General features: G+C 48.0%; 1 protein-coding gene across 2 annotated transcripts; it reads left to right on the top strand.

The window, feature by feature from the left end:
- The first annotated feature begins 473 nt into the window (after positions 1 to 473).
- gabra4 (gamma-aminobutyric acid type A receptor subunit alpha4) lies at positions 474 to 17,138 on the top strand. Of its 2 annotated transcripts, XR_003743007.1 has the most exons (10): positions 474 to 718; positions 790 to 911; positions 2,613 to 2,680; positions 2,987 to 3,207; positions 3,321 to 3,403; positions 5,757 to 5,900; positions 6,064 to 6,216; positions 10,766 to 11,034; positions 13,569 to 14,128; positions 14,421 to 17,138. XR_003743007.1 is itself a non-coding variant. In XM_028959907.1 (9 exons), exons 1-9 carry the CDS (start codon positions 648 to 650, stop codon positions 14,070 to 14,072), a joined length of 1,635 nt encoding a protein of 544 aa, XP_028815740.1. In that variant the 5' UTR covers positions 474 to 647; the 3' UTR covers positions 14,073 to 17,138. The 2 variants fall into 2 exon arrangements, 1 of the variants encoding a protein (XP_028815740.1); XM_028959907.1 differs by having other exon boundaries at positions 13,569 to 17,138.
- Positions 17,139 to 24,261: the final 7,123 nt, after the last annotated feature.

The following is a 24,261-nucleotide window of genomic DNA, read 5'->3' as shown; positions in this document are numbered from 1 at the left end:
TAGAGTGTGTGTGTGTGTGTGTGTGTGTGTTTGTGTGTGTGGGGTGGGGGGGTCCTCACAAGGCTCATAGTATAAAAAAAGACACGAGGGTCATTTTACAGGTTCCCATAAAAAATGGGTTATTTGTAAAAAAAAAAAAAAAAAAAAAGGCTGCTATGGTTAGGTTATGGTGAGTGTGCATGTGGCCTGTACCACTTACTCTATAGTGTGTGTGTGTGTGTGTGTGTGTGTGTGTGTTTGTGTGGGTGAGGGGGGGGGGGGGGGGTCCTCACAAGGCTCGGTTAGGTTATGGTGAGTGTGTTTCTGGGTCTTTTTTTTCATGAAGAAATTATTCCTTAATATTCCCCATAATTGTCACGTGCACCTGCACTACAACTGCGCGCAGGATCGTTGTAAACCAGAACATTGCAACTCGCCACAGACCCCTCCCTCCCTCCCTCCACCCCCACCCCCCCTTCTCCGGACCGCGCGCGCGCGCGCTCGCTCGCTCCGCTCCTCTCCGCGCGTCGTGGAAGCGTCGGACGCGCCGATGGACGGCCGGGAGTAGACGGAGCCGCGGAGCGGGATGCCCGCGCACGGACGGCCGCCCCCGGCGTGACCTTTTCCCGGGACGGGGGGTTGGGGGAGTAAAAGTATGGCATGGGAAGATGCCCTCTGCCAAGAAGGAGATGGGTCGCGTTTCCACGCTCGTCTACTTTCTGTGCGCCGCGGCGTGGTGGTAAGTTGTGTCCCGGACGCGGGGGGGGTCCGTGTTGCATTGCCGTGGGAATGAAAGTGTCGCGTTTGCAGCACGGACGGGGTCTCTGCGCAAGTGAAGAGCGATGAGAGGGTGGTCTACCCGGAGAATTTTACCCGCATCCTGGACCGCCTGCTGGACGGCTACGACAACCGACTCCGGCCCGGATTTGGGGGTACGTACCTGTCCGCCCACCTGTCACGGGGACGGTCCCACTTTGCGTCCCCTGTTAGAACCACCCGCCGCATTACGCAACCGACGCGGCGGGGAAAAGCCGCTTTATCGAGCAGAATTTAAGTAGGTAAGAGAGTGCAGATGTTCCTTCCCCCCGTGCGCGCGTGCGTGCGTGCGCGCGTGCGTCCCTCGCCAAGGGAACCCTGGTGCGCACCCAACCACGGGCGGGCGTCATGGTGCGGGTCAGCGGTGCTGCCCTCTCGTCCGCCTTGGTCGCCGACCGCGTCGCCTTCGGCGATTACGCGATTAGTCGAGTAATCGTCGCGCCTGTGGACGTAAATGATCGGCTTGTGTCCCCAGAAGGAAAATTTTCTCATTGTAAATTATGTAAATTGCAGGTTCTTAAGATATGTTGCATGCAGGAACCCACGTTGGCTATTCTGGACTATAAGTTATTTTAGGGCGGTGGTCCCCAAACCACAGGCCAGGCTCCTATCCAAAACTAAATAAACGAAGGAACCGTTATTTCGTGCAAATGAGTCTCGCGGAGCGATGCCAGCTCTCAGCCACAGATGTAATGAAAACCCTTTACCAATAATCATCGTTGGCAATTAAGCGAATTCATTTCCCGCCCGTTAAGTTCCTGACCAGTAGCCCCATGGGTGCTGCGTACAAGGTAACAGGATTACGGTTCAAATGTAATTACCCACAGTGGGATGGGATATGGGAAACTATGGAAATTGACATTTTATCGGCAAATATGCCTTAAATAATAAAAAAAAAAAAACCCAAGGAGCACAATTGCTCCTCTAAGGAAGTCGGAGTGCCTTTTTTATGCAGTGAGCTCGGATCCATCAGGGTTTCCACCATTAGGGCTCCCCAGAAGACCAGCGCGGGAGAGGTTGAGTGGCCCATATGGCTGCTTTTGTAGACGACTGAACGGACAAGTGGTGTCCTTTTGGCTAAAGGATAATTGGCCGTCTCCCTCGTTGAGAATAATCATCTCGCCGAGCATGTGTCCTTGTCCCTTTTGTCTAATGGGAAAGTGATTGTGTGGCACAGTTTGAGGATGTTGGGTTGCCGCAAGTTAATTATGAACCCTGCAAAGTGACATTGTGTGAAAATCTGGAGGTTTTCAGACAGCCAGTTGAGGGAAGGTCTCCGCTGAAGGTGTCCCGCGTTACCTAGTAACGCTAGGATGCTAGGTGCCTTCGTGGATCGGACTGATGTCTGGGATATTTTTTTGGAATTGAACATTGCCAGGGGGTGTTTCTGTTCTATTCGATGGAACATGTCTTCTGTGAACATCTCTCCAGTGGCACCTGGCCGTTCAGAAGGCAGGCACTGGATCGCAGGTCAACGCTTTCTTGCTCTCGTGGCGTGAAGAACCCAGTCACCCAGGCACTCCTGGTCAAACTTTTTTTTACAACATGGCTGTCAGGCTCACATCAGAGGGAGGAGCGGCCTGGAGGATTCAGCTCCGTCCATCACACCTCAGGCTAGTGATGGTTGTGCAGAGCAGCCGTAGCCGGTGGTGGTACGAGACGAACGGTTATTTTTCCGAAGGCGCCCAGCCAGAGACGCTCCGAGAGAGGCGCAGCTGGGATCTGAATGAGCGTCGCGAACGTCCGCCGCCATCAGACGGGCATTCAGATCCACTGGCTGCTGAGCCAAAGCACTGATTATTTCATTCTTCCGATAGGTCCAGTGACAGAGGTGAAGACGGACATCTACGTCACCAGCTTTGGTCCCGTGTCAGATGTGGAAATGGTGAGTCGGTTTGAAAGCGAATAAAAGCCCCTCTTCCAGGTGCATGCCCTTCACGGGACATCCTGCGACGTGACAGTGCCATCTTGGTGTCGTGATGTAATAATGCTGGGACAGATGCTGCTAAGTAGGTTAGCAAACGGGCTAGCCAAAAAAGACAGAGGAGGCTAGATCACAGCTCTGGGTCCCGTGGTGGGACCGGTTGCGGTGCCAAGTCCTTTATTTGGCACCTTCAGAGGGTTTAGAAGCAGGACTCAAATAAAACACAAAAAAGGCACCCAAGAACATTCTCTTCGTGATTTGTTTTAGGAGTACACAATGGACGTGTTTTTCCGCCAAACGTGGGTTGACAGGAGATTGCGCTACGAGGGTCCCGTGGAGATCCTGAGGCTGAACAACCTGATGGTGACGAAGGTTTGGACCCCGGACACGTTCTTCAGAAATGGGAAGCGCTCTGTGGCCCACAACATGACGGCCCCAAACAAGCTCTTCCGGATCATGAAGAACGGCACCATCCTTTACACCATGAGGTGGGCAACCACGACATGACATCTGGAGGAGTTATGGTCCAGCACCGACTTTTAAGAGGCTGAAGTGGAGTCATTTAAGGTGTCTAAGGCGCATCTGTGCATTGTGTGTCTAGGTTGACAATAAGTGCTGAGTGTCCAATGAAGCTGGTGGATTTTCCCATGGATGGACACTCTTGTCCCCTGAAGTTTGGAAGCTGTGAGTAAATCTAGACGATGAATGCTCATTAATCAGAGATGACCAGATTTCCGACGCGGTAAGTTAGTTTACCTCCAGTCTCCGAGAATACTTCATTAGCTCAGTTTTTTCCAGTCAGGAGATGGAGGTAATTAGCAAGGGGCGCTTCTGCTTTATGAGCTTGAACTTACATTTGCATTCTTTAAAGAACTCTTTAGAGGTCTGCATTTAAGAAGTAAGCGAATTTTCCTGTTGCCACCGGCGGGGTAATTGTGCCGACCACGGCGATTTAATGTGATTCTGATGGGAAAGAAATGTCAGACCACCATCTTGCTTTGTAGCCCCTATATAGAAGCTTCAGCAATCACCAGCAGATCCGTATTGCCGTCAGGAGGCCCAGAACGTTGGAATGAAATGGAGATTTGTTTGTGATGCACTTGACCGTGTCTCCTAGTGTCACCATCCAACCTGCCAATGCTCAACTGGGACAGTTGAGGCGTGGCTCTCCGGCTTTCACACAGTCTTACAGTCCTGTTGTCATGTTGCTTCTGCCACAGCCCATTTAATCACATTTGGGATCTGTTGTGTTTGTTACCTGTAGCAGATAGCATATTGGCATTAAATAATCTAGTTAATCTGGGTTAATAGTGGTGGTACTAGCCTAGTGGGTAACACACTCGCCTATGAACCAGAAGGTTCAAACCCCAATTACTACCATTGTGTCCCTGAGCAAGACACTTAACTCTGAGTGTCTTCAGGGGGGGGACTGTCCCTGTAACTACTCGCTCCGGATAAGGGCGTCTGATAAATGTATGATAAATGCTAGAAATGTAAATGTAATTCGCTTGTGTTGCACGAGGTACACATTGTTCCATAACTTGGCAATCAAACCTGCTCCACCTATTTGTGTAAAACCAAAGTGTTTCTTTGCTCGTTCTTTTTCTGAAGCCTACTTTTTGGTCTTGCTGTCAGCATGCATAATGTTACTGACAAAGTGGTTTATTTTAAGATGTATGCAAATCTCTCGGAGTTAAAGCTCCGTAACTGGAAACACTCTGATGGTAGGTAGTCCGCGTGTTAGCCAGTTTGATGTTTCTTTTTCCACTTTCATCGGGAAAACGCGACGCGTTGTGTGGAATTAGCGTGCGCCCCCCCAGTTCGCCACGAGAGAGAGGCGGCGGCTCATCTCCCCAAGCGAGGAGTAATTGCTTCTTTGCAGAAACGCGAATGCATTGGATCTCGAGGTAAATCCAAAACAAAGAAGCGTGGCATCAGCAGAATGGTCAGCGGCGACTAATCTCCCAGGGACGGGCCGCCCGGCTCTTATCTCGCGATTTGGAGATAATAAAGCACAGTCTCTCTGGGAAATGAAGGGACAGCAAAGTGAGGATGAGGATAATGAGACAGCCAGTCCAACTAAACACCTACTCGGTTATAATAGAGAGGAGGGCTTTCGCATCTCCTGCCTAATTCGGGTTGAGACTGTGGTATCAGGCGTCCCTGTCTAGGCGGCGTTCGGCCTGGGGGACAGGGGAAGCAGTATCAGGACGGGATGGGGCCTGTAACGCAGGAAAGGTCAAACTCCTTCCTCTCCCGCCCCGGGTTAGAATAGACCTATTCCGGCTTCTCCTTTTTTTTTTTTTTTTTCCTCCTCCTCGTCCCATCTTTTCCCCTCCCGTCATCCGAATCCCTCTCTCTCTCGCGCGCCCTTCCGTTACCCTCCTCCCCTCCGCGTCTCCCCCTTTCTCCGGGTGGATCTCGTTCTGCTTCGGCGGCGTCCCCCTCCTCTCGCTGGCGCTTCTCTGTCCTCTGCACCGTGGGACATGCGGGGGCACAAAGGGAAAAAAAAACCCAACGCTCCGTACAAAAATCCTATTATGCACAAACACATAATCGTGACCTTTAATTTCTAGTTCGCGTCTATTTTGGTCAAGTGCATGCTTAATTTAACCAAGCTCAAGGTTTCTTGTGTCTTGCAGTTGACCATAAAAGTTCTTCCAAGTAATAATTGTGCAATAACATGACATAATTCCGTCTTACATTTACAGCATTTATAAGACGCCCTTAGTAGACGCCCTTGGTAGTAGCCTAGTGGGTAACACACTCGCCTATGAACCAGAAGACCCAGGTTCAAATGACACTTAACCCTGAGTGTCTCCAGGGGGGGGACTGTCCCTGTAACTACTGATTGTAAGTCGCTCTGGATAAGGGCGTCTGGTGAATGTTGTAAATGTAAATGTAAAATGTTATCCAGAGTGACTTACAATCAGTAGTTACAGGGACAGTCCCCCCTGGAGACGCTCAGGGTTAAGACGTTCGTACTGAATAAATAATAACTATAAATAATAACTGTTTGCATTTGTACTCACCCCAGATGCCTACCCCAAGACCGAGATGATCTACACCTGGACCAAAGGGCCGCAGAATTCCGTGGAAGTTCCTCCGGAATCTTCCAGCCTGGTGCAGTATGACTTGATTGGCCAGACGGTGTCCAGTGAAACCGTCAAGTCGATCACAGGTAACCGGCACACAGGTAACCGGCACACAGGTAACCGGCGCAGGGTCCAGAGTGGCTGTCGGTGCGAATGAACGCGCATACGCTCTTGTACGTAGGATGAAAGTCCGCGCCGCTTCGCGCCTGTTGCCTCCGATTAACCTCTTTCTCCCGCGGCTCTCCGCAGGTGAATATGTGGTGATGACGGTCTACTTCCACTTGAAACGGAAAATGGGCTACTTCATGATTCAGACGTACATCCCCTGCATAATGACAGTAATCCTCTCCCAAGTGTCCTTCTGGATAAACAAGGAGTCCGTTCCCGCGAGAACTGTCTTCGGTGCGTATTACTCACAAGCCCGCCACATTCGCGCCGCCGCTTCCTCTGCCGCTGGAGAGGCAATTTTCATGCAAATGGCGGGAAGCGGAGTGGAGACCCGACGCGCCTCCTCTGCAGTACGGTTGGGGCCTGCTGGGTCCGGCTCGCGTGGATATTCGGAGCGGGAGTTTCTTAGTAATCAGCCTGTGGTTTTATGTTCTCGTCTCTTGTACAGTCTGTTCTACATTGTTCTAGTGCGTGCTAGTAGCCTAGTGGGTAACACACTCGCCTATGAACCAGGAGACCCAGGTTCAATCCCCCTGAACAGGACACTTAACCCTGAGTCCCTGTAACTACTGATTGTAAGTCTGGATAAGGGCATAAATGTAAATGTACATTCTTCATGTTACAGTTGGTAACTGTACCATTAATGCTATGCAACCTAAACCTAAGTGCATCAAGAACATAAGTAAAAAAAAAATATATATATATATATATATATATATATATATATATATATATAGAGAGAGAGAGAGAGAGAGAGAGAGAGAGAGAGAGAGAGCCGTGGATATGAGCACTGCAAGCACTGAGCACTGGTTTCGTCAAAATAACCACCCCTTTCATTTATCATGACCTTTTTAGCAATCTTTGGAAATAATTTGCATCCTAAACATTCCAAGCAAGTGCCTTTTAAAGTAAAGTGAAGTGATTGTCACTTGTGATACACAGCAGCACAGCACACGGTGCACACAGTGAAATTTCTCCTCTGTATTTAACCACCACCCTGAGTGAGCAGTGGGCAGCCATGACAGGCGCCCGGGGAGCAGTGTGTGGGGACGGTGCTTTGCTCAGTGGCACCTCAGTGGCACCTTGACAGATCTGATCTAACCGCTAGGCCACCACTGCCCCAGATTGCATGTACACAGTCCAACAAGCTTTGCCGAAAAGGGATTGAACCAGGGACCTTTAGATCTCCCAACTGAGCTATTTCGGCTCATGGAGGCCGCAGCCACACACCTGATATTTCAACAACCAATAGGCTGGTCCTTCGTGGCTAAATAATGTGTCACCGTAGATGAGAAGAAAACGGGGCGAATGCTTTCTGTTGTTGTTGTCATTGTGGTAATTTTCGGAAGGAGATGTTGCACCCTCACACTTCGCAAAACTTTACCTGGGGCAAAGGAGAGCTCAGAATAGATTTTTTTTTTTTCCGAAGCGTCACAATGACCCACCTTCAGATGGAGGCGCAGACACACACACTCACACACACACACGCTCGTCGCTGGCATGTTGCCAAGCGAATGGATGCATGCCCTAGATGGCGGCTCTTCGGGACCGGCCGAGTGGATGCGAAACGATGTGGTCGCTTGGCGGCGTTATAGAGTGATGCTGAGCGCCTGAACTGAAGAGCTGATGTCGTCGTGCGAGAAATCGTGACAGAAAAGCGTATAAATACATTTTAGGAAACGCTTGGACTTAATAACGTTTTAACACATTTTGACGGTTCTGAACATCTTCGCAGGTATATAATTACAAGACAGTTGAAAAGTACAAAACATTTTAATCTCTTCTGTCCTCCAGCATGGGGTCAATAATCCACGCTGAGAGCGAGCGCACGAAACAGCTTGGGGCTTATTTATTTACCCCCCCCGAGCACCGCGGCTCTCCCGGCTACAACCGTCGACCTGACCTTGACCTCTGCGGGCGTTCGAAGCGGGGGTCACAAAAAAACGCTGATTCGCTTTTTCCCTAGAAGTGTGTTTGAGTGTGTGTGTGTGTGTGTGCACGCGCGTGTGCAAATTCCACCCCGCCGTCATTGATCTGTTTACCCCTGCCCTGTTGCCAGCCGCCATATTTTTTATTTGCATCACCTTAAGCACCGTGTGTGTGTGTGTGTGTGTGTGTAACATTACCGCCCCGGCTGATCTGTTCTTCAGGGGTGATGTGTGTTGCCGTCTGGCAGCCTCCCACTATAACTCCCGTGGCTGTGTGGGCTGTGGAGACCCCCTCATGTGAGAGTGAATGAGCGACTCCCTCTGCTGGCACAAGGCGCAAGTGTCCCGGTATCGTGGCCCAGTAATGACAGTGTGTGTAGGTGTGTGTGTGTGTGTGTGTGTGTGTCTGGATAGGCTGAGGTTGAGAGTAAAGCAGTGGCCGTGATTCGGTTGTGTGAGATGAACCGTCCGTTCAGGTTAGGACGTTGGAGACCGTCCTGTAGCGCCTCTGGTCTTTCACAGACTGTACAGCCCTGCGGCAGCTTCTCTATCCGTCCCTGCTGACGCATCAATGCAGGTAAAAATGTTATTGCACAATGCTGCTGTAGTAATGCTCGTCCCCGGCGTCCGGTGTCAGTGTTTGGGTCTGGTCTCGTTGATGTGATTCCGTCATGTCGCTGTGTTTGTGTGGTGTGTGTGTGTGTGTGTACGTATGAATTATGGTCAGTGGGCTTGCATGGCCACAATCACAATTTTCCCAGGACGCGCCGTTTCACCGTCTGTAGCTTTAAATGTTAATGAGGAGACCAGAGGCGGGACGAGGAGGAGAGCGGCCTATAGGAGTTGAGGGGATGGGCAGTGGTGGCCTATTGTGTAAGGAAACGGACCCGAAATCAGAAGGTTGCCGGTTCAAATGCAGAACCGCCAAGGTGCCACTGAGGTCCCACTGAGCAAAGCACCGTCCCCACACACTGCTCCCCGGGCGCCTGTCATGGCTGCCCACTGCTCACCAAGGGTGACGGTTAAATACAGAGTGTCACCAAGTGCTGTGCTGCAGTGGATCACAATGACAATCACTTCACTTTCACTTTTTTCACTTTCAAGTTTAGGGGGCATTCGTGGAAATGACGTCATCAACACCTCAACACCGACCACAATGTCTGGTGCAGACAGGAAGTCGAGTCTGCATTTTTCCAGAAATTTTTAAATCAACTAAAAAAATACATTCTCTGGCTGGAAAAAAGCATGAGAAGCGGGAGGTAACCTTTCCCCTTATGACGTCATAAGGGGACAAAATCCAGATCCGACCGTCTGAGCTGCCGCTCTCTGAACGGGCGAAGCAGAATAACCAAAGTACTCTTGACACCTATTGCCATTTCTAGCCACTGCAGGACCACAGACAGGCTCGGGGGAACTCGTATTAATGTTATATCATCTCACAAGTTTCATGTCAGGGGACCTTAATGAGTTGTGGTTCGAGTTTGTGTAACTCAGGGGTCCCACTGTGAGTGTGAGCATTCCCTTTTCCCGTTTCCACTTGCCCTTACCCAAAGTAAAGCCCTATATGTTCGTTTGTCCAGTATAAAATTAAAGATGCGCCTGGTCCTCCCGCTTCCTTGTGTCGAGACAACTGTCATCGGATTGTACATGAACTCATGGTTAGACGGTGGTAGTAGCCTAGAGGGTAACACATTCGCCTATGAACCAGAAGACCCAGGTTCAATTCCCACTTACTACCATCGTGTCCCTGAGCAAGACACTTAACCCTAAGTTGCTCCAGGGGGGACTGTCCCTGTAACTACTGATTGTAAGTCGTTCTGGATAAGGGCGACTTACAATTATGCTGTAAATGTAAATGTAAAAAAAAAAAATTACTGTATCATTTTTAGGTCAATCCAACTGTTTCTAAGCAACATCCTCAAGCAGCAGCTGGTCACGTGACCATCTAAGATGGAATGGATTTTAATGAGAGTGATGGCACTGTGCATGCCAGGTTGGAATAAAGATATTCGATTATTTCTATTCATCTCTTAAGCGTCCTTCTGTTACATTCTAATCCACTCTCAGCTGGAGGAGGAACTGTTGAACATGAGAACAGAGGCACGAAAATGTTGTTTCTGTTTAAGCTCTTGGTTGGAAGAAGCCAAGTAACAGTGAGGAGCTCCGTCTTTTCGCCGTTGCTGGATTATTTACTGTTTCATGAGGGTGGAGGGCTGCAGTTTTCCCAGCGCCTCCTCGCCTGCTATACTTTATTCTGTTTGCTGACATTTCTCCAGTCTCTGCTGGTCCTTGCTCTCCTTTAGCCCAGGCCCAGAGGGCGTTGTTATCTTTTCCCAGAATTCCGAATGTGATCTGAACCAGCCGGCAGCGCTGGAGAGGCGTTACGTCCACAGCTCTTTGCTTGTGGAGGTCCGGGGAGGTGCAGAATCGCTCCTTTTCATGATCTTATGTAAGCCCAAGCAGAGCGTATACAGCTATTGGTTTTGGACGATCTTCCCATCCCGCTGGCATACGTGGCGTTTGTTTTACGCACCAAAAAAAAAAAAACGCCCAGCGAGCAACGAGATAAGGGATATTCCTGATTCAGCCTTAATTTAACGGAGAAATCTTTTGAGCGTGGGTGGCTCCAGGCAGTAGGCTGTGTGGGTAAAGGCCAAAATAATTCATATGCATTTCAGATTTCTGCTCTCTTCCCACCTTCGACAGTCATAGACGCGCTTTCCACATGTGAACAGCATGCAATTCCCTGCAGTTAATGCATAATAATTCCTGGATGGCCTCTCATGGAATATCCCAATCTTGGTTATGCTTTTGAGAGGGTTTTTTTGTGGTTTAATTTTTTTCTGCTTGTGCAGGCATCACCACCGTCTTGACAATGACCACCCTGAGCATCAGCGCCCGCCACTCCCTGCCCAAGGTCTCCTACGCCACCGCCATGGACTGGTTCATCGCCGTCTGCTTCGCGTTCGTCTTCTCCGCCCTCATTGAGTTTGCAGCGGTCAACTACTTCACCAATGCCCAGGCCGAGCGTGCCAAGAGGAAGCAGGCCAAGTGTCCGGTGCACGGCGCCAAGAGCGGTGGCAAGGACAGCGGCAAGGCCAAAGACACGGAGGAGGTGCTGCAGGTAGACGCATGCGAGCCCCAGGACACGGAGTTTAAAAGGGAGGAGGAGTCTGTGGGCATGATTGACAGACTATTTACACCCCTCCTGTCAACACAGGTGTGGCTCCTCCCACGAGGCCAACCACCAGATTAACCCTGTCTAATGGGTGAACTAGTGAATGTGAAATTAGTTAACATGCACCACATCTTTTATAGTGGCACAGAATGGCTCATAATGAGGCCAGCATCTCGTCAAGTCTATCTTTAGGATATTGTAAAATAAATTAAAGGTGAAGAAGATGAAGCTGCTAGGCCTTAAACGCTAAACAATGAAAACAGAACCTGCTTTTTTTTGTTCTTTTTCTAATTGGATTTGTAAAGAAAGACCCAGAACCGGGTTTGGCTACCCGGGCGCTCGTGTTTGGCTGCGCTATGACGTGAAATCATAAGGGAGCAGCTTATTTGGGACATGGATGACATATTTAGACTTTTAAGGGATAATGTCTCTAAGCCTCCATCTCTGGATTAATGGCAGGGTGGCTGAGAGCAGCGGTGCTGTACTTGAGTAGCGGACACACCTGGATGTAAGGAATAAACACATATTGGTTTCCATAGGAGCACATGTTGTGCTTTTAAACCACTGATGAAATGAAGACATTCTGCCATGTATGGTGCGTGCCGACGCCCTCGTCCCCATTGTCATTATTTCCCCCGGTTGTGCTCTTTACTTTTATAAAGCAGCTTTTCTTTCTGCTGCAGTAGATACCAGGTGGTGTAGCCCAGACCCGCCTCTCGGCTCGCACTGTATGTCGAGGTGAAGCTCTACAGCTGTTGTCGCATGAATAATCCATCAGTAGAGCTTTACAGGCAACAATAAGCAGTAGAAGAAACTTCTTATGGTATAGAAGCTCGTGTTGGAGTCTCTGCGATCGTACAGGAATGTCGTTAAGTACATTCGGTGATGGATGGATTATAAGGTTGCTGTGGCAACCGACCAGGGCACATCTGTATCCTGTAGGTTTTTTCTGAGGGAATTAAAACCCTTTTCCTGGAGAGCGGCCCCCATGCAGCGAACAGTGGGAAATCTGAGTGGTATTAGGGCCTGGAAGTGGGGTAATGTGTAGAGATTTCGAACCACTCATTAACCCCTCCTCCTACCAAGCATACTGTTGACACTAGAAAGAACCTGCACTTCAGCCACGGGGTTGCCAGACCATGAAAATTGAAAGCCATCAAGACTGTGGAAATAAAGTGCTCTTAAAGAAATGTAGAACATTGGGCCACTCATCCTGTTCAGAATGGGGTTGGCATTTCAAGCACATTGCTCTAGTTTATTGTTTTATTTTGGACAGCAAAGACTACTAGCTTAATATAGCCAGATCTGGCAACACAGCAGTACAGAGGTAATATGCCAATTTAATGCTTTCTCTAATTACTCAGTTGCTCCCCACCACTCCCACACTGACTCCATGATAGAAGACATGCATAAATGAAAAATTTTATAAATAAATAAGTGTGATGGACACCCCCCTCTTCTCACCCACCTGCCATTTTGCACCAAAACAGCATCCAGACAATGTTTGCTTGAGGTCTTTCTCTGTCCGTGGCACCATTTGGCAGGATTGCCTCATGTTTTATTAACGTCCTGTGATACTACATGCGTGTGATACTGACGTCTTGGTTTTAGATTCCACAGCACACCTTCAGGGGTCTAGTGGAGTCAATGCCCCGGCAGGTCAGGGCTGTTTTGGCAGCTGCCTACTCTTTACTAGTCATAATGTTATGGCTAATTGTTATATATTGGCGTGCCATTTTCAGTCCAGCATTGCTGATGAGAGTGGAACATGGAGCATAAGGTTTTCTTTGTCCCAAAGATTCTCAGTGTGTAAAAACGAGCAACTGAAGCAACCCCAGATTCATATGCCTAAGGAGCAGGGACGTTAAAATGAATCTCATAATCAATGCATCGTAGATGATTCTGCGTCAGTGCAGTGCAGAACATAATCGATTATATCATAATGACGTGATTTTGACTGTGGCTTCCTGATCTGAGTACAGCGTCGCTCCGGGGCCTCGTCCACACGGACGTTCGGAATGAACACCCTCTGGGCGCCATTAAGCGCAACAAATGTGAGGAAATCTCACTGACATATCTGAAAACATAATGTGAAGTAATAATAAAAACTGATGCAATGCATCGCGATGCATCGATAATTGAGGCATTGATAACGCAATCGAACGGACTCATGAGACCAGTGAAGGTTCACACGATGTCTGATGCAAAGCTTCATAATCAGCGAAATTAATTAGACATAGATTATGGATTGAAAATGTCCCCCGGTTGAATATGTACCCCAAGCAACGCTGATGGCAGTGGCTTAATTCAGTTTAATGTCTTTACTTTACTTTACTTTATTTAGCAGACGCTTTTATCCAAAGCGACTTACAAGAGGACGACACCAGCAATTTCTATAGAATATTGAATTTACAAACTAAGAGCTCAACTAAGATAAGACTCAACTGTCTGTCGTCTGATCAAAGTTTGTATCCCTGCAGCAAAATCCCGACACAAACGGCAACCTGCGGAAGCGGGTGAACAACGCGGGCCAGTCGGACTCGAAGGGCGGCCAGTCGACCGAGTCCTCCAGCAGCAGCTCGGCAGCGCGGGTCCGGCAACCCCAGGGCTCCTCGGCCGCGACGAGCGGCTCCTCCGCCCAGTCCCCCTCCAGCCCCGAGACCTTGTCAACGGCGGCCACGTTCGCCACGGCCGCCAGGGGCGTGGCCCAGGCGACACCCGCCGCGCCGGCGGTGGCCGGGAGACCATTTGCGGGCTCCATCTCTTTTCAGCGCCTTTTGGGGACCAAGCTGGAGCACATCCAGAGCAAGGCGGAGGCGAAGCCGGCCACGCCCGGCACTCAGACAGCTGCCGCCACAGTGGGAGGGACCAGTAAGATCGACAAGTACGCCCGCATCCTCTTCCCCGTCTCCTTCGGGGCATTCAACATGGTCTACTGGGTGGTGTACTTATCCAAAGACACCATGGAGTCCAGAAGTGTTTAGTGCTGCGTATCGTGGGAGAAATATTCTTCCCATCGGAAAAATGTGGAACACACGAGGAACACTTGTTTCTCGAAGTCAAGGAAGGATCCTTAGCAGGACTTATTTCAAGGACACCACGTCATCGGTTCTAGCCAATGGACTATTCCAGGGATCAGGATCCTTCTAATCCTACCACAGACCGTTCAGAGGACTTCTCTTGGATGTTTGTGTCCACAGTCCTATGCACACATTAGAAGGGCAGGACCTTAAACCAATAAACTTGCAAGATTGTCCCGTTGTATGTCCTCCAAATGCTAGGAAGGAGTCTCGCCCAGAAACAGCCTGCTTGGAAGCATCCTTGATTTCGAGAAACGCCCGTAGATCGTCGGCCTGAGATGAAACAGAATGCGAGGAACAGTGGGTAGGTTAGAGTACTTGGCGATGTTGTTCCGTTATACGTTCTCCGCATCTCGCAGTCTTGCCTGGACGCTGAAGGACTCAGCTTGGAAACATTCTTGTCTCCGACAAACACCCATTGACTGTCAGGATGCGAGGTACTGCGGGGAGGTAGTGAAGCGCATAGCTCTGTGTTATGATTTACAGTAGATCTATTTTTATATATAAGAGACGGATCAGCCTGGCCACACCCACAGCCCCTCCCAGTAAATGGACACATGTGGTTTGCAGGCCTCAGTTCAAATTGCCTGAGTAACATGGACTGGAATGACCACTCAAAAGGGACTCCGCACCGGGATAAAAATGGGGAGCAATTTACCACCGCATTGTGTTGTTTTCTGGACATAAAAGCAGGACCGATAACTCACAGTTTACAACACCGTCCCATTCTGCTTTATTGCTTCACTCCAGTCATCAGTTTTTATTTATTTATTTATTTATTTATTTATTTTTATTAATTTTTTTTTTTTGTTATAAGTGCTCTTTGGTTCATCGGTGTCGAAGAGGCGCTCTTTCACCGTTTGGAATTTGACATTTGTTATGCCGCCATGTTTCATATAGAACATGTTTTGGTTGTGTAAAGCTGGACATGAATAGCACTTGTCAGGATGAAGAGGCCCAACAAAAAAAAAAAAAAAAAAAAAAAAAAGGTAATGAAAATGGGGCACATGGCTGGGGCCATGGAGAGGAAATGATGGGAAAAGCAGATCAGGTCCGGACGAGCGGCTTTTAGCGCAGTCGAGGGGAACGCCGGATGTATATGCAGGATCCTCGTTTTTCCCCGTCCGACTTTATTTCATACTTTCGCGCTCAAAAGGCCACACGGGCACAGAAGTTTTCATTCCGTTACGAACTTGATGATTAATACCGCGCTGACTGGACATAAACCTGTCCAAAGAAATGAAGGTACCGGGACCTGTAAATTCTGGTAGGGGAGCTGCAGATCTTCTCATCCAGTTAATCTGCCAGCAGCGCCGAGACCTGGATTGATGGATTAGGAAGCCAGGTGGATGCCGGGGGGTGCAGTAAAATATGTCTGACTGGCCCAGAAGAGATTAAATGTCGATCCAGGAGGAGCCAGTTCCGCCTCCTCTGATGACCTGGTGTTACCTGAATGCGACGCTGTGTGTCACCCGGCCCTGTCCACTTCCTGTCTCAGTAGCAGCCTCGCCGTAGACACATTGTCCCATCCTAGTGTCACGGAAGAAAATAAAATAGATTCACTGCGTGAAGTTGCAATATTTTGAGAACAAAGTAGAACACATTTTCAAATATGAGCATCAACAGTTGATTTGCTCTTCAAAACGGTTCGGAGTTGCTCCAGGTTTTCTGATACTGTCTGATAATGTTGACTCCAACAAACTCCAATTCTCCAACTTTACTCTTCTATTATTTAATATTTTGGCCCTCAAACACAATTGCCGCTGCATAACTAATACCTTCAGCTTCAGCATCAACTCTGTAAGAAAAGGACCTGCGGGGCCTACCGTGTTGGGTCGGTTCTAGCGAAACTTGGAACACGTTAGTGTATTTGCATGCTAATGGTTATAACGGCAGCACACAGCTACGGTCGGTGCGCAGCAATGGTGTGTTGTACGAATCTGTTGCGCCATTTGGTACATGTTAGCACAATTAGCAATATGCTAATTATTACACCACCAATAGTTCATCTTAATTTGAAAATACGCTATCTTTTTTCATTGTATCATATTTTTTCATCCTAGATGCAAAAAACATTGTCTTTTTTTTTTTTTTATGATTAGTGTTCTAACGTTAAAATACTAGCATGCTAATACCAACATCATCAATGTTCACCTGGATGCTCTACAATGGCTTTGGTGTAATTTGACCATGTTGGCATGGAGCGTTAATACCACACACGCCACAGAAATTTTACAGAACCTGCAGGCTGCTTCTTTCATACCTTAAACCCAGCAGCTCCATTACAAAGGGTTAGGGCTAAGCAGATATTTAGCCGGGGACCCTGGGGACGGTGTTCCAGGCACTTACGCCGCTCGGCACCGTGTCGTCACTTTCAACTAAAAAAGACGTCCTCCCCTCAATCCTTCTCTGGGTCTCTGGTGGTGAAGCGACCTGCAGGTCCTCCTGCTCCAGCTCTTCTGCAGGCACATCTCCTGATTAAAGCGCTGGAGGAAAGATGAAGACGTCTGGCCACCCCTGGCCTCCTCGCCACTGCGTGACGGCTTTGCTAAGCGCGCCGTTGTCGCCATGGCCTGAAGAGCTGCTGTGAACGTCCAGAGCATCCAGCTGGGGGCTGTCTGCTTAGATCCAGAAAGATCAGTAGCGAGGGAACCGTGGGGTTCCGTGCATGCCTCCAGAACATAAAACAGAGAACCCCAGCACCTCCCAGCACCCCGATGGACGTCTCTTCCGTCCACACTTTTATTCCCTGTTACATGCATGGTTATACACGACATTTTCGAACTGGCGCCGGATCATTATTCTTATTTTTTTTTCGTATTTTAACTCCAGGTTCTGAAATGTGATGCTTCAGACTTGAGTGCTGTGCTTGTAAGCATTTATCTGAACGGACGATATGAAGTTATTCAATGTAAAAAAAAAAAAAAAAAAAAACCTAACATCAGGTTAGCCGGTGAAATGATGTAAAATCTGTAAATACTCTCAGTCACTGAATGTCTTTGTATTAAGGAGAGCGCTCACACTCTGTGTTTTGTAGTGAGAATCATATTTGCTATATTACCCTATGCAAGAATAACCACCTTTAGAATTGTGACATTGTTTCCTTAACGATGACGACATGCTAACGAACCAATTAAAGAGAACACTTACAGTAAACTGGCTCCTCCCCTTTTGTAATTTAGTATATGAATCCTAATCAATTATGAAAATGAAGCCGGTTTCGTTTCTGTGCCCCCGACGGCTAATTACCGACCTCCTTTTGAGAGCCAAAACGGGGGTACGGCCTCATTGCCGTACAGCATCGTACATGTACAATAATGCGCTTTGTTTTCTGAGGCTGTTGCAGGCGTCTTCTGCAGACACGTCATTAACGGACGGGCCTATTTTTAGACGGCTCCAGCGCTAAATGGCGCATGTTCTTCCTGCACGGGGGCCCCAGCTGAGGTTGCATTCTGCAGCGCTCTTCTTACTTGGTAAGAGGCTGCAAAAAGTGCGGCAAGTGGCCAGGGAGGCGACTGCTGCGTGTCCGCCCACCACACCGGGGCCTGAATATTGGACTGAATATTCGACACGATCTGCTGGTCGAAGGGGTGACACTTTCACGTCGTCTTTTGTAACATTAACGTTTGTTTGTTTGCACAAATTCAGATGGGGCCCTCTGCTGGATGAACGCGATTCGCTTTTTTTTTTAATTCCCAGACGGGTGGGATAACACGTATTTGTGGAGTTCATACTGTTTTCGAGAAAGTCGAGAAGTCGCTGTGTTTGTGTTGTATGATTTAGTAGAAAAACCGGGCAACTTCAGACGAGTAAAGAGGGCTGCTGCTGCTGCTCCTGCCGCCGCTGCGTGGAAGGCATGGTAATGAGACGGCTGTGGGTGGCTGTGTGTTCAAAATGTGTGTGTGCGTGTGTGTGTTTATATAATTGCTGTTAGAAAATGGCAAAAGCCTCAGCCACTATTATTTTCAATTATTTTCCGCCATTTATACCTTCACACACACACACACACACTGCCATGCATTTACACAATTCCCTCCTCACTTACAGCCCCCACCCACTACAGCACACACATGCATAAAAGTCAGCCCACACACACACACACACACACTCACACTATTGTTTCTCTTAATCAAGTTTGAAAAGGCATCTTAATTGAATGAGCTGAACATTTAAAGCCATTTCACATTTGGGTTTCGCGGAGGCTCACTAATTAAATGATCTTCTGTGTAGCAAGATGGGACGAGGAAAAATTCAAGTGCTTATTATAAAATTATTAAAAAAATTTAAAAAAAAACTACAATGTTATTACAGTATCGTAAACTAACTAGATGCGACAGTCACAAATGTAATAAATCAAATGTTAAATAAACATTATTGGAATGTAAACATTTTTCTAAACCTCTTGATTTGACTGCTCACACTAATAAAAATATGGATTTGAAGTTGGCCTGAAATTTAGCTTTTGGTGTGTGTGTGTGTGTGTTTCTGCTGTTTCAGGCAAATGCTCAGAAATCTCCGCAGAGCAGCAGAAAAATAATTAGCTTGAAACGGTTGCTAATTTGGTCGAGAGTGATGCAATCGCCAGCGCGGTGAGGAAAGGCATAAGCGACGAGAACCTTCCTCCCGGTTTTGTTTCCCTGGTAACTATTAGCCCACAGCTCATTTCTTCTGCTTCTCGCTGGCTCAAATGTCCGACTGTGGTTCGAGTTCTCCTCGTCGTCCCATCGGCCCAACCCCGCCCTGGAGTTCCTCACCGTCCCGGTCCGGATCTAAACTGGCAGCGGCGAGAAACCGAAACGGCAATGTGAGGAACCCAAGGGCCCTCACCTCGCTCACAGACTGGAACATCCATCCCATGCAGGACAGTGGTCAGAAGAAAGGCGAGGCTGCTGGTGGTTAACCCTAAGTTGCTCCAGGGGGGGACTGTCCCTGTAACTACTGATTGTAAGTCGCTCTGGATAAGGGCGTCTGGTAAATGCTGTAAATGTAAATGTAAATGTAAATGTAAATGCTGGATCTGCTGACCCAAGATGCGCACAAAAAAAATCATTTACGGTCTTCTACCGTAAGAAAAATCCATGTGTTTTTTTAAAAGTATACTTTTTGTGGTGGTGGACGTTGGTCCTCAATGATCACCTGAGCAACCATGTCAGGGTTATTAGCTACAGAAGAATCCATGCGACACCTGAGAGAGAATTTTTTTTTTTTTCTTGTCATTTGTTATTCACGCACATCAATTTCGTAAAAGGAAGTCAAGCTTCACGATGGACAAACTGAAGAGTTTTTAAATGTCTTGCTCGTTTAAATGTGTGCTAGACAGCGGCCGTCCTCCACGATGGAGCAAGGGGCAGTGGTAGGAAGCGGCCCCGTAATCAGAAGGTTGCCGGTTCGAATCTCGATCCTCCAAGGTGCCACTGAGGTGCCACTGAGCAAAGCACCGTCCCCACACACTGCTCCCCGGGCGCCTGTCATGGCCGCCCGCTGCTCACTCAGGGTGACGGTTAAATGCAGAGTGCTGTACTGCAGTGTATCACAATGACAATCACTTCATCTTTACCAGAACGTGACCATGCGAGCGAATTCATTAGCGTGTCAGATGCAGGGGAGAAATCAGCCGTTGTCAGCAATTACGTCCACGTAATATATTTTACAATTTGCACTAACGACTGTTGCGGAGAGTCGCACGCGTTCAGGTGCAATTACGGCACCGGCAAGGCAACAAGCCGCGGTGTGGGACTTCTGCCGAGGTCGGACGGGTGTAATTAGTCGTCGGCGAGAAGGTGTCACGCGCCTCGGGCAGGAAAACAGCCTTTCGCTTCAGGCCTGAGAGACTACGCCAGGCCGAGGACGCCGGTCTCTTACACAACCGCACGCCAAACCGGGCTCTCTCTCCACCCACGTCCCCACTGCGCCGCGACGCACGTTGTGTGTTCGCACGGAGGGAATGATGAGGAGAAGCGACGCTTTGATCCGGCCCCAGGGGCCCGTCCTCGGGTCTCCAACGCTGTGGACCCACGTGCCTCTTGTTGCAATTTCCTGTCTGGCCTTTCAAGAACTTTTTTTATTCGTTTTTTATACATACCGTCTACTTGGGTTTGCGTCCCCTGGACGGAAAATGTTGCACTCGCGCGGCCCCGATCGGTGTCAAAGACCATCCGCCGTTTCCACAGCAACAGGCTCCACAAACACCTCGCCTTGTTGCCATGGCAGTCGCGTCCAGCGATGAAAAAGTCCCGAGATGCGTAAATCCGCTGCAGCCGAGGGTCATTGTCCCCCCACCCCGGTGCCCTGCACAGGACGGCGGCAGGCCCTGGCCGTCCTCCGTCTGTCACAACGTCCCTGTCCAGCGAGCGCCTGTGTAGGTCCGAACGTTTTATTTCACGCTTTCGAGCGTGCGCAACGGAATTACGCGAATAAATGAGCGGGACCGCTGTTAAATCATGGAGGTGACGGAAGATCAAGTTGCAGACGAGTTGATATGAAGCAAAAGCAGCGTGCGGTGGCACTTTGAAGGTGGCTCGTTCCACCAGGAGATGTCACTGTTTCCATGACGAAACCAGGCAGGGTCTCTCCAAGGCTGGAGAAAAACCCTACAGGTGAAAATATTTGTCTTTCCAGCAGTAGCACTGTAGGTCGAAAAGGTAAAAGCACGGGCGTGTGAATGAGAAGAATAGCAAAGTGAATCCATGTACCTTGAAGTCCATCTTGACAAAGATGGCTTCAGACGAACACGTTCTTCCGCTGTTTATTGCGTTTAGGAATGGGAGAAAAACGATAAGCTTTTGGCATTGATTATTTCATAATGGGATCGTAATTGTGGACCTCTGCTCCCCGACCGTGAGACGATCATCGTGTCAATAAGGCCTTGGGCAAGGCTCACGGTCCAAAAGTGCTACCGTGCTAATGCTACCTGCGGCCTTTTTAATCTCATGCCTCCGCGTCCCAGGTCTCTTTGCCAAAAGCATCAATTAGACGCATTGATTTTGACAGACGCTTGTGTTCCATCGTCAATGAAGCTAATTTATTAATCACGTCTCAGCCGCGTTTTATTTATATCATCTACAAACAAGGAGGCCCTGTGCAGCGCGTCTTTCACTTCGGGCCGCGTCCTAGTTTAGCGTCGGCAAGCTTTTAAGTTAGCAGTTACCAGATAAAAAGGGCTTTTTCTCTCCGATGCATTTACAGCTCATATGCAATCTTACGCACACGCTGATGTCCGATTAAAGACGTCGGGTGCGGTTATGATGTTGGTCCGTATGGACCTTAGGGTCCAGTTTGTGGTATTAACTTGACTATCCTAAGAGAACTTTAGAAATAAATCTGCAAGCCTTTGAATAAGGGGTCATGTGCTAAGAGACACAGTATTCGTAATTTATCCATCCTGTCCATTCTTTCAGGTTTCATTAGTCCTTCATACATAAGCAAATCCTATATGCTTTTTTTCATGTGTTCCTTCGTCCTTTCTACTGGCAACTTTTATTTTTCTCTCTAATCCTGGTTCTCTAAATGTTTGTGTTGTTGCGAATGCTTTTTATGGCAAGGAAATTATTTTGCTCGCCCCCACGCGGTCCGCCCACACGACTGTAGCCCGCGCGCGACCTTTGACCCCGCATTTGCATCTCATTCCGCGCGAAAAGAGCACTGCTCGTACGTGTGGCGGCAGGCCACACAAGCGACTTGTGGCCATTAAAATAACGCGACGTGCGCGATGTGGAGCGCTCGGCCCTCCCCGACCCGACCCCTCTATCTGATATCGGCCATTATTCTGCCCAGAGAGAGACATGGCGCTGAGATCTGAAAATGCAATTAGTGCAAGATCAAAATTGCGCCTCGGCCCGCCACCGGAGAAAAAGCTCATATTTTAGAGCCGGGAAAGATGTTTCAACTCCCACGCCTTCTGCACTTGGAGGCGTCTCGGCTCAAACGGAATGAGCCTTCGCGAGCGGGAGATCTGCTACAGATTATTATTTTTATTCAAAACGTGTTGTGCACAGCGTCTCCTTAAGCAAAGGCGAAATGCATTTGAAGTGAACAAATAAGCAACAATGGTAGTGCATCTTTACTATTAAGTTTTAAAAAACATTAATAATGCATAAACTACATTTAATAAATATATAGAGCTGCAACTAGAGATGCTTTCAATGCAGAATAAACCCTTATAGGTGACAGATATTACAGATATTGCAATATTATCTTTATTTTAGACCGTGTCTGGGGGGGAAATTAATATTTTTGCAGCCATAAAATGAAAAAGGACAGCATCAATGGATCAATGGACCAATGAATTCATCCCACTGTGGTGTTAACTGCATTTGTACAAGAACTCCGAAAGTCTCCAATTGTCCCTCACCGACTCTAATCCAAAGCACATGGAGAAGCAAGGAAAGAATCAGCAAGAGTTAGTTCATCTCTGCAACCAGAACGCAGCCAGCAAGAACACGACTTTAATATAAAAAGGGAAAAGGGTTTACCATGTAACATGTTTTAAATTGAACTCTCTGAAGGGTTCATTTCACACTTTTCGCATTTTTACTGTGTATGTGAGGTATTAACACATTTCCTGTTAAACAGACAATTTTACAACTTACAGATTTACGTTGTCCTGGGATGTTAAGTTATAACACTAATTCAATTTAAATGGCATGGATGATTGTTTTAAGTTGAAGCAAATTATAGACATATGTTGACAGGACTTATTGATCAAATCGTTTTTACGGTGCAAGCCCAGTCAGCAGAAAATAGCACACATTACTGCCGACACCAATGTGTATGTACTACGCATTTCTTTATATTATAGCAAGCTTTAGTCTCTATTGTGATTTATTGTGATTAATTCTTTGCAAATTGTGTGATTAATTGACTGTTTTTCATTGACTGACAGCCCACATGCACCAGAGCGCTAAAAGGTCAAAGGTTACTACTTACACCATGGTGAGTACGGAGAAACGTTGCTTTGTACAACCATGTGCAACTAGAATCTGTGATTATTTATTATTTTATTGCATTTCAATACTTCTGCCAATAAAATCCAACGTAACTATAATCGATGCATCAGTACTATGAACCTTCATAGATATTGAGAGATTTCCTCTTCCATTATAATTAAAGAGAAGATGAATTCGCTGGCATTAGCCCAGCAACAGCGGCGTGGCCACACATCCCCCCCCCAGCTTCTCTGGCGGAGGCATCCGGAGTTCTCTCCGGCTGGACCGGAGCCGGCCAGGGTAACCCCCCCCCACATTATATCATTATATCACCCCTTCTACACCGTATTCATGCTCCTCTCACCCATGTACTGGTTGTTCGAGTGCATATAGGTGAATTGAAGCCTTTGTATGGGATTGTACAGGGTCCTACGGTGTTTTTAGTCAGCACGTTAGCCTCGGTGCCATTCGCCCGTTCCTGTCTGCCATCTTTCCTAACCCCCGTACTTATATTGGTAAAGCATTTTTGTTGGCTATGTGACTCGGAAACCTATGGTAGATTACCTTAATTACCATAATTACAATTGTAATTAAAGTCAGAACAAGTGACCAGTAATACATTTATGACCCAAATATGTGAGCAAATCCATTTTGGCTGGGACATGGTTTTTCGGAACATCCTACATAAAACAGGGATGTGATGGATTCAGACACTTGAGGTTTGAGATAATTACTCCCCAAATTGACAGATTTCACTGAATAGTCTGCAGTTGTTGCTCACTTGTGTGTGTGTGTGTGTGTGTGTGTGTGTGTTTGCTGCAGCGGCCTCATAATTTATCCCAAGCCTGCTCTTCAGAGAATACAGAAACTCGCCTTTGTGTAAATGCAGAGTTTGCATTAGATGCTTGTCCGGGTCTGAATAAGACCTGTTAAAATATTAATTCTGGGACCGGAGGGCACCGGAGGCTGAATTAGCGTTTAACTGTTAATCGATAACGACTCTCCGGTGATTTACCGAGAGGCCATTAAACCAAATCTGCAGACTCTGCAAGCATGAAAGGCCAAGACCATCACTGGATGAAATTCTCCAGTTCCCGTACCGCGGCGTGTTGGTGGCCTGTCGACGCCGTGCGCCCTCTGCTTTACTTTTGGTTGGCATTCATGGCACG

This window comes from Denticeps clupeoides, chromosome 18 (assembly GCF_900700375.1).
Source record: "Denticeps clupeoides chromosome 18, fDenClu1.1, whole genome shotgun sequence".
NCBI classification, from domain to species: domain Eukaryota; kingdom Metazoa; phylum Chordata; class Actinopteri; order Clupeiformes; family Denticipitidae; genus Denticeps; species Denticeps clupeoides.
This window is presented reverse-complemented; position numbering and strand designations above follow the sequence as displayed.

Excerpts from the sequence above, each read along its gene's own strand:
- gabra4 (XM_028959907.1), top strand. The coding sequence starts at position 648 with ATGCCCTCTGCCAAGAAGGAGATGGGTCGCGTTTCCACGCTCGTCTAC. Across the intron at positions 719-789 it reads CTGTGCGCCGCGGCGTGGTG|CACGGACGGGGTCTCTGCGC; the intron begins GTAAGTTGTGTC and ends TCGCGTTTGCAG. Across the intron at positions 6,217-10,765 it reads TCCCGCGAGAACTGTCTTCG|GCATCACCACCGTCTTGACA; the intron begins GTGCGTATTACT and ends CTGCTTGTGCAG.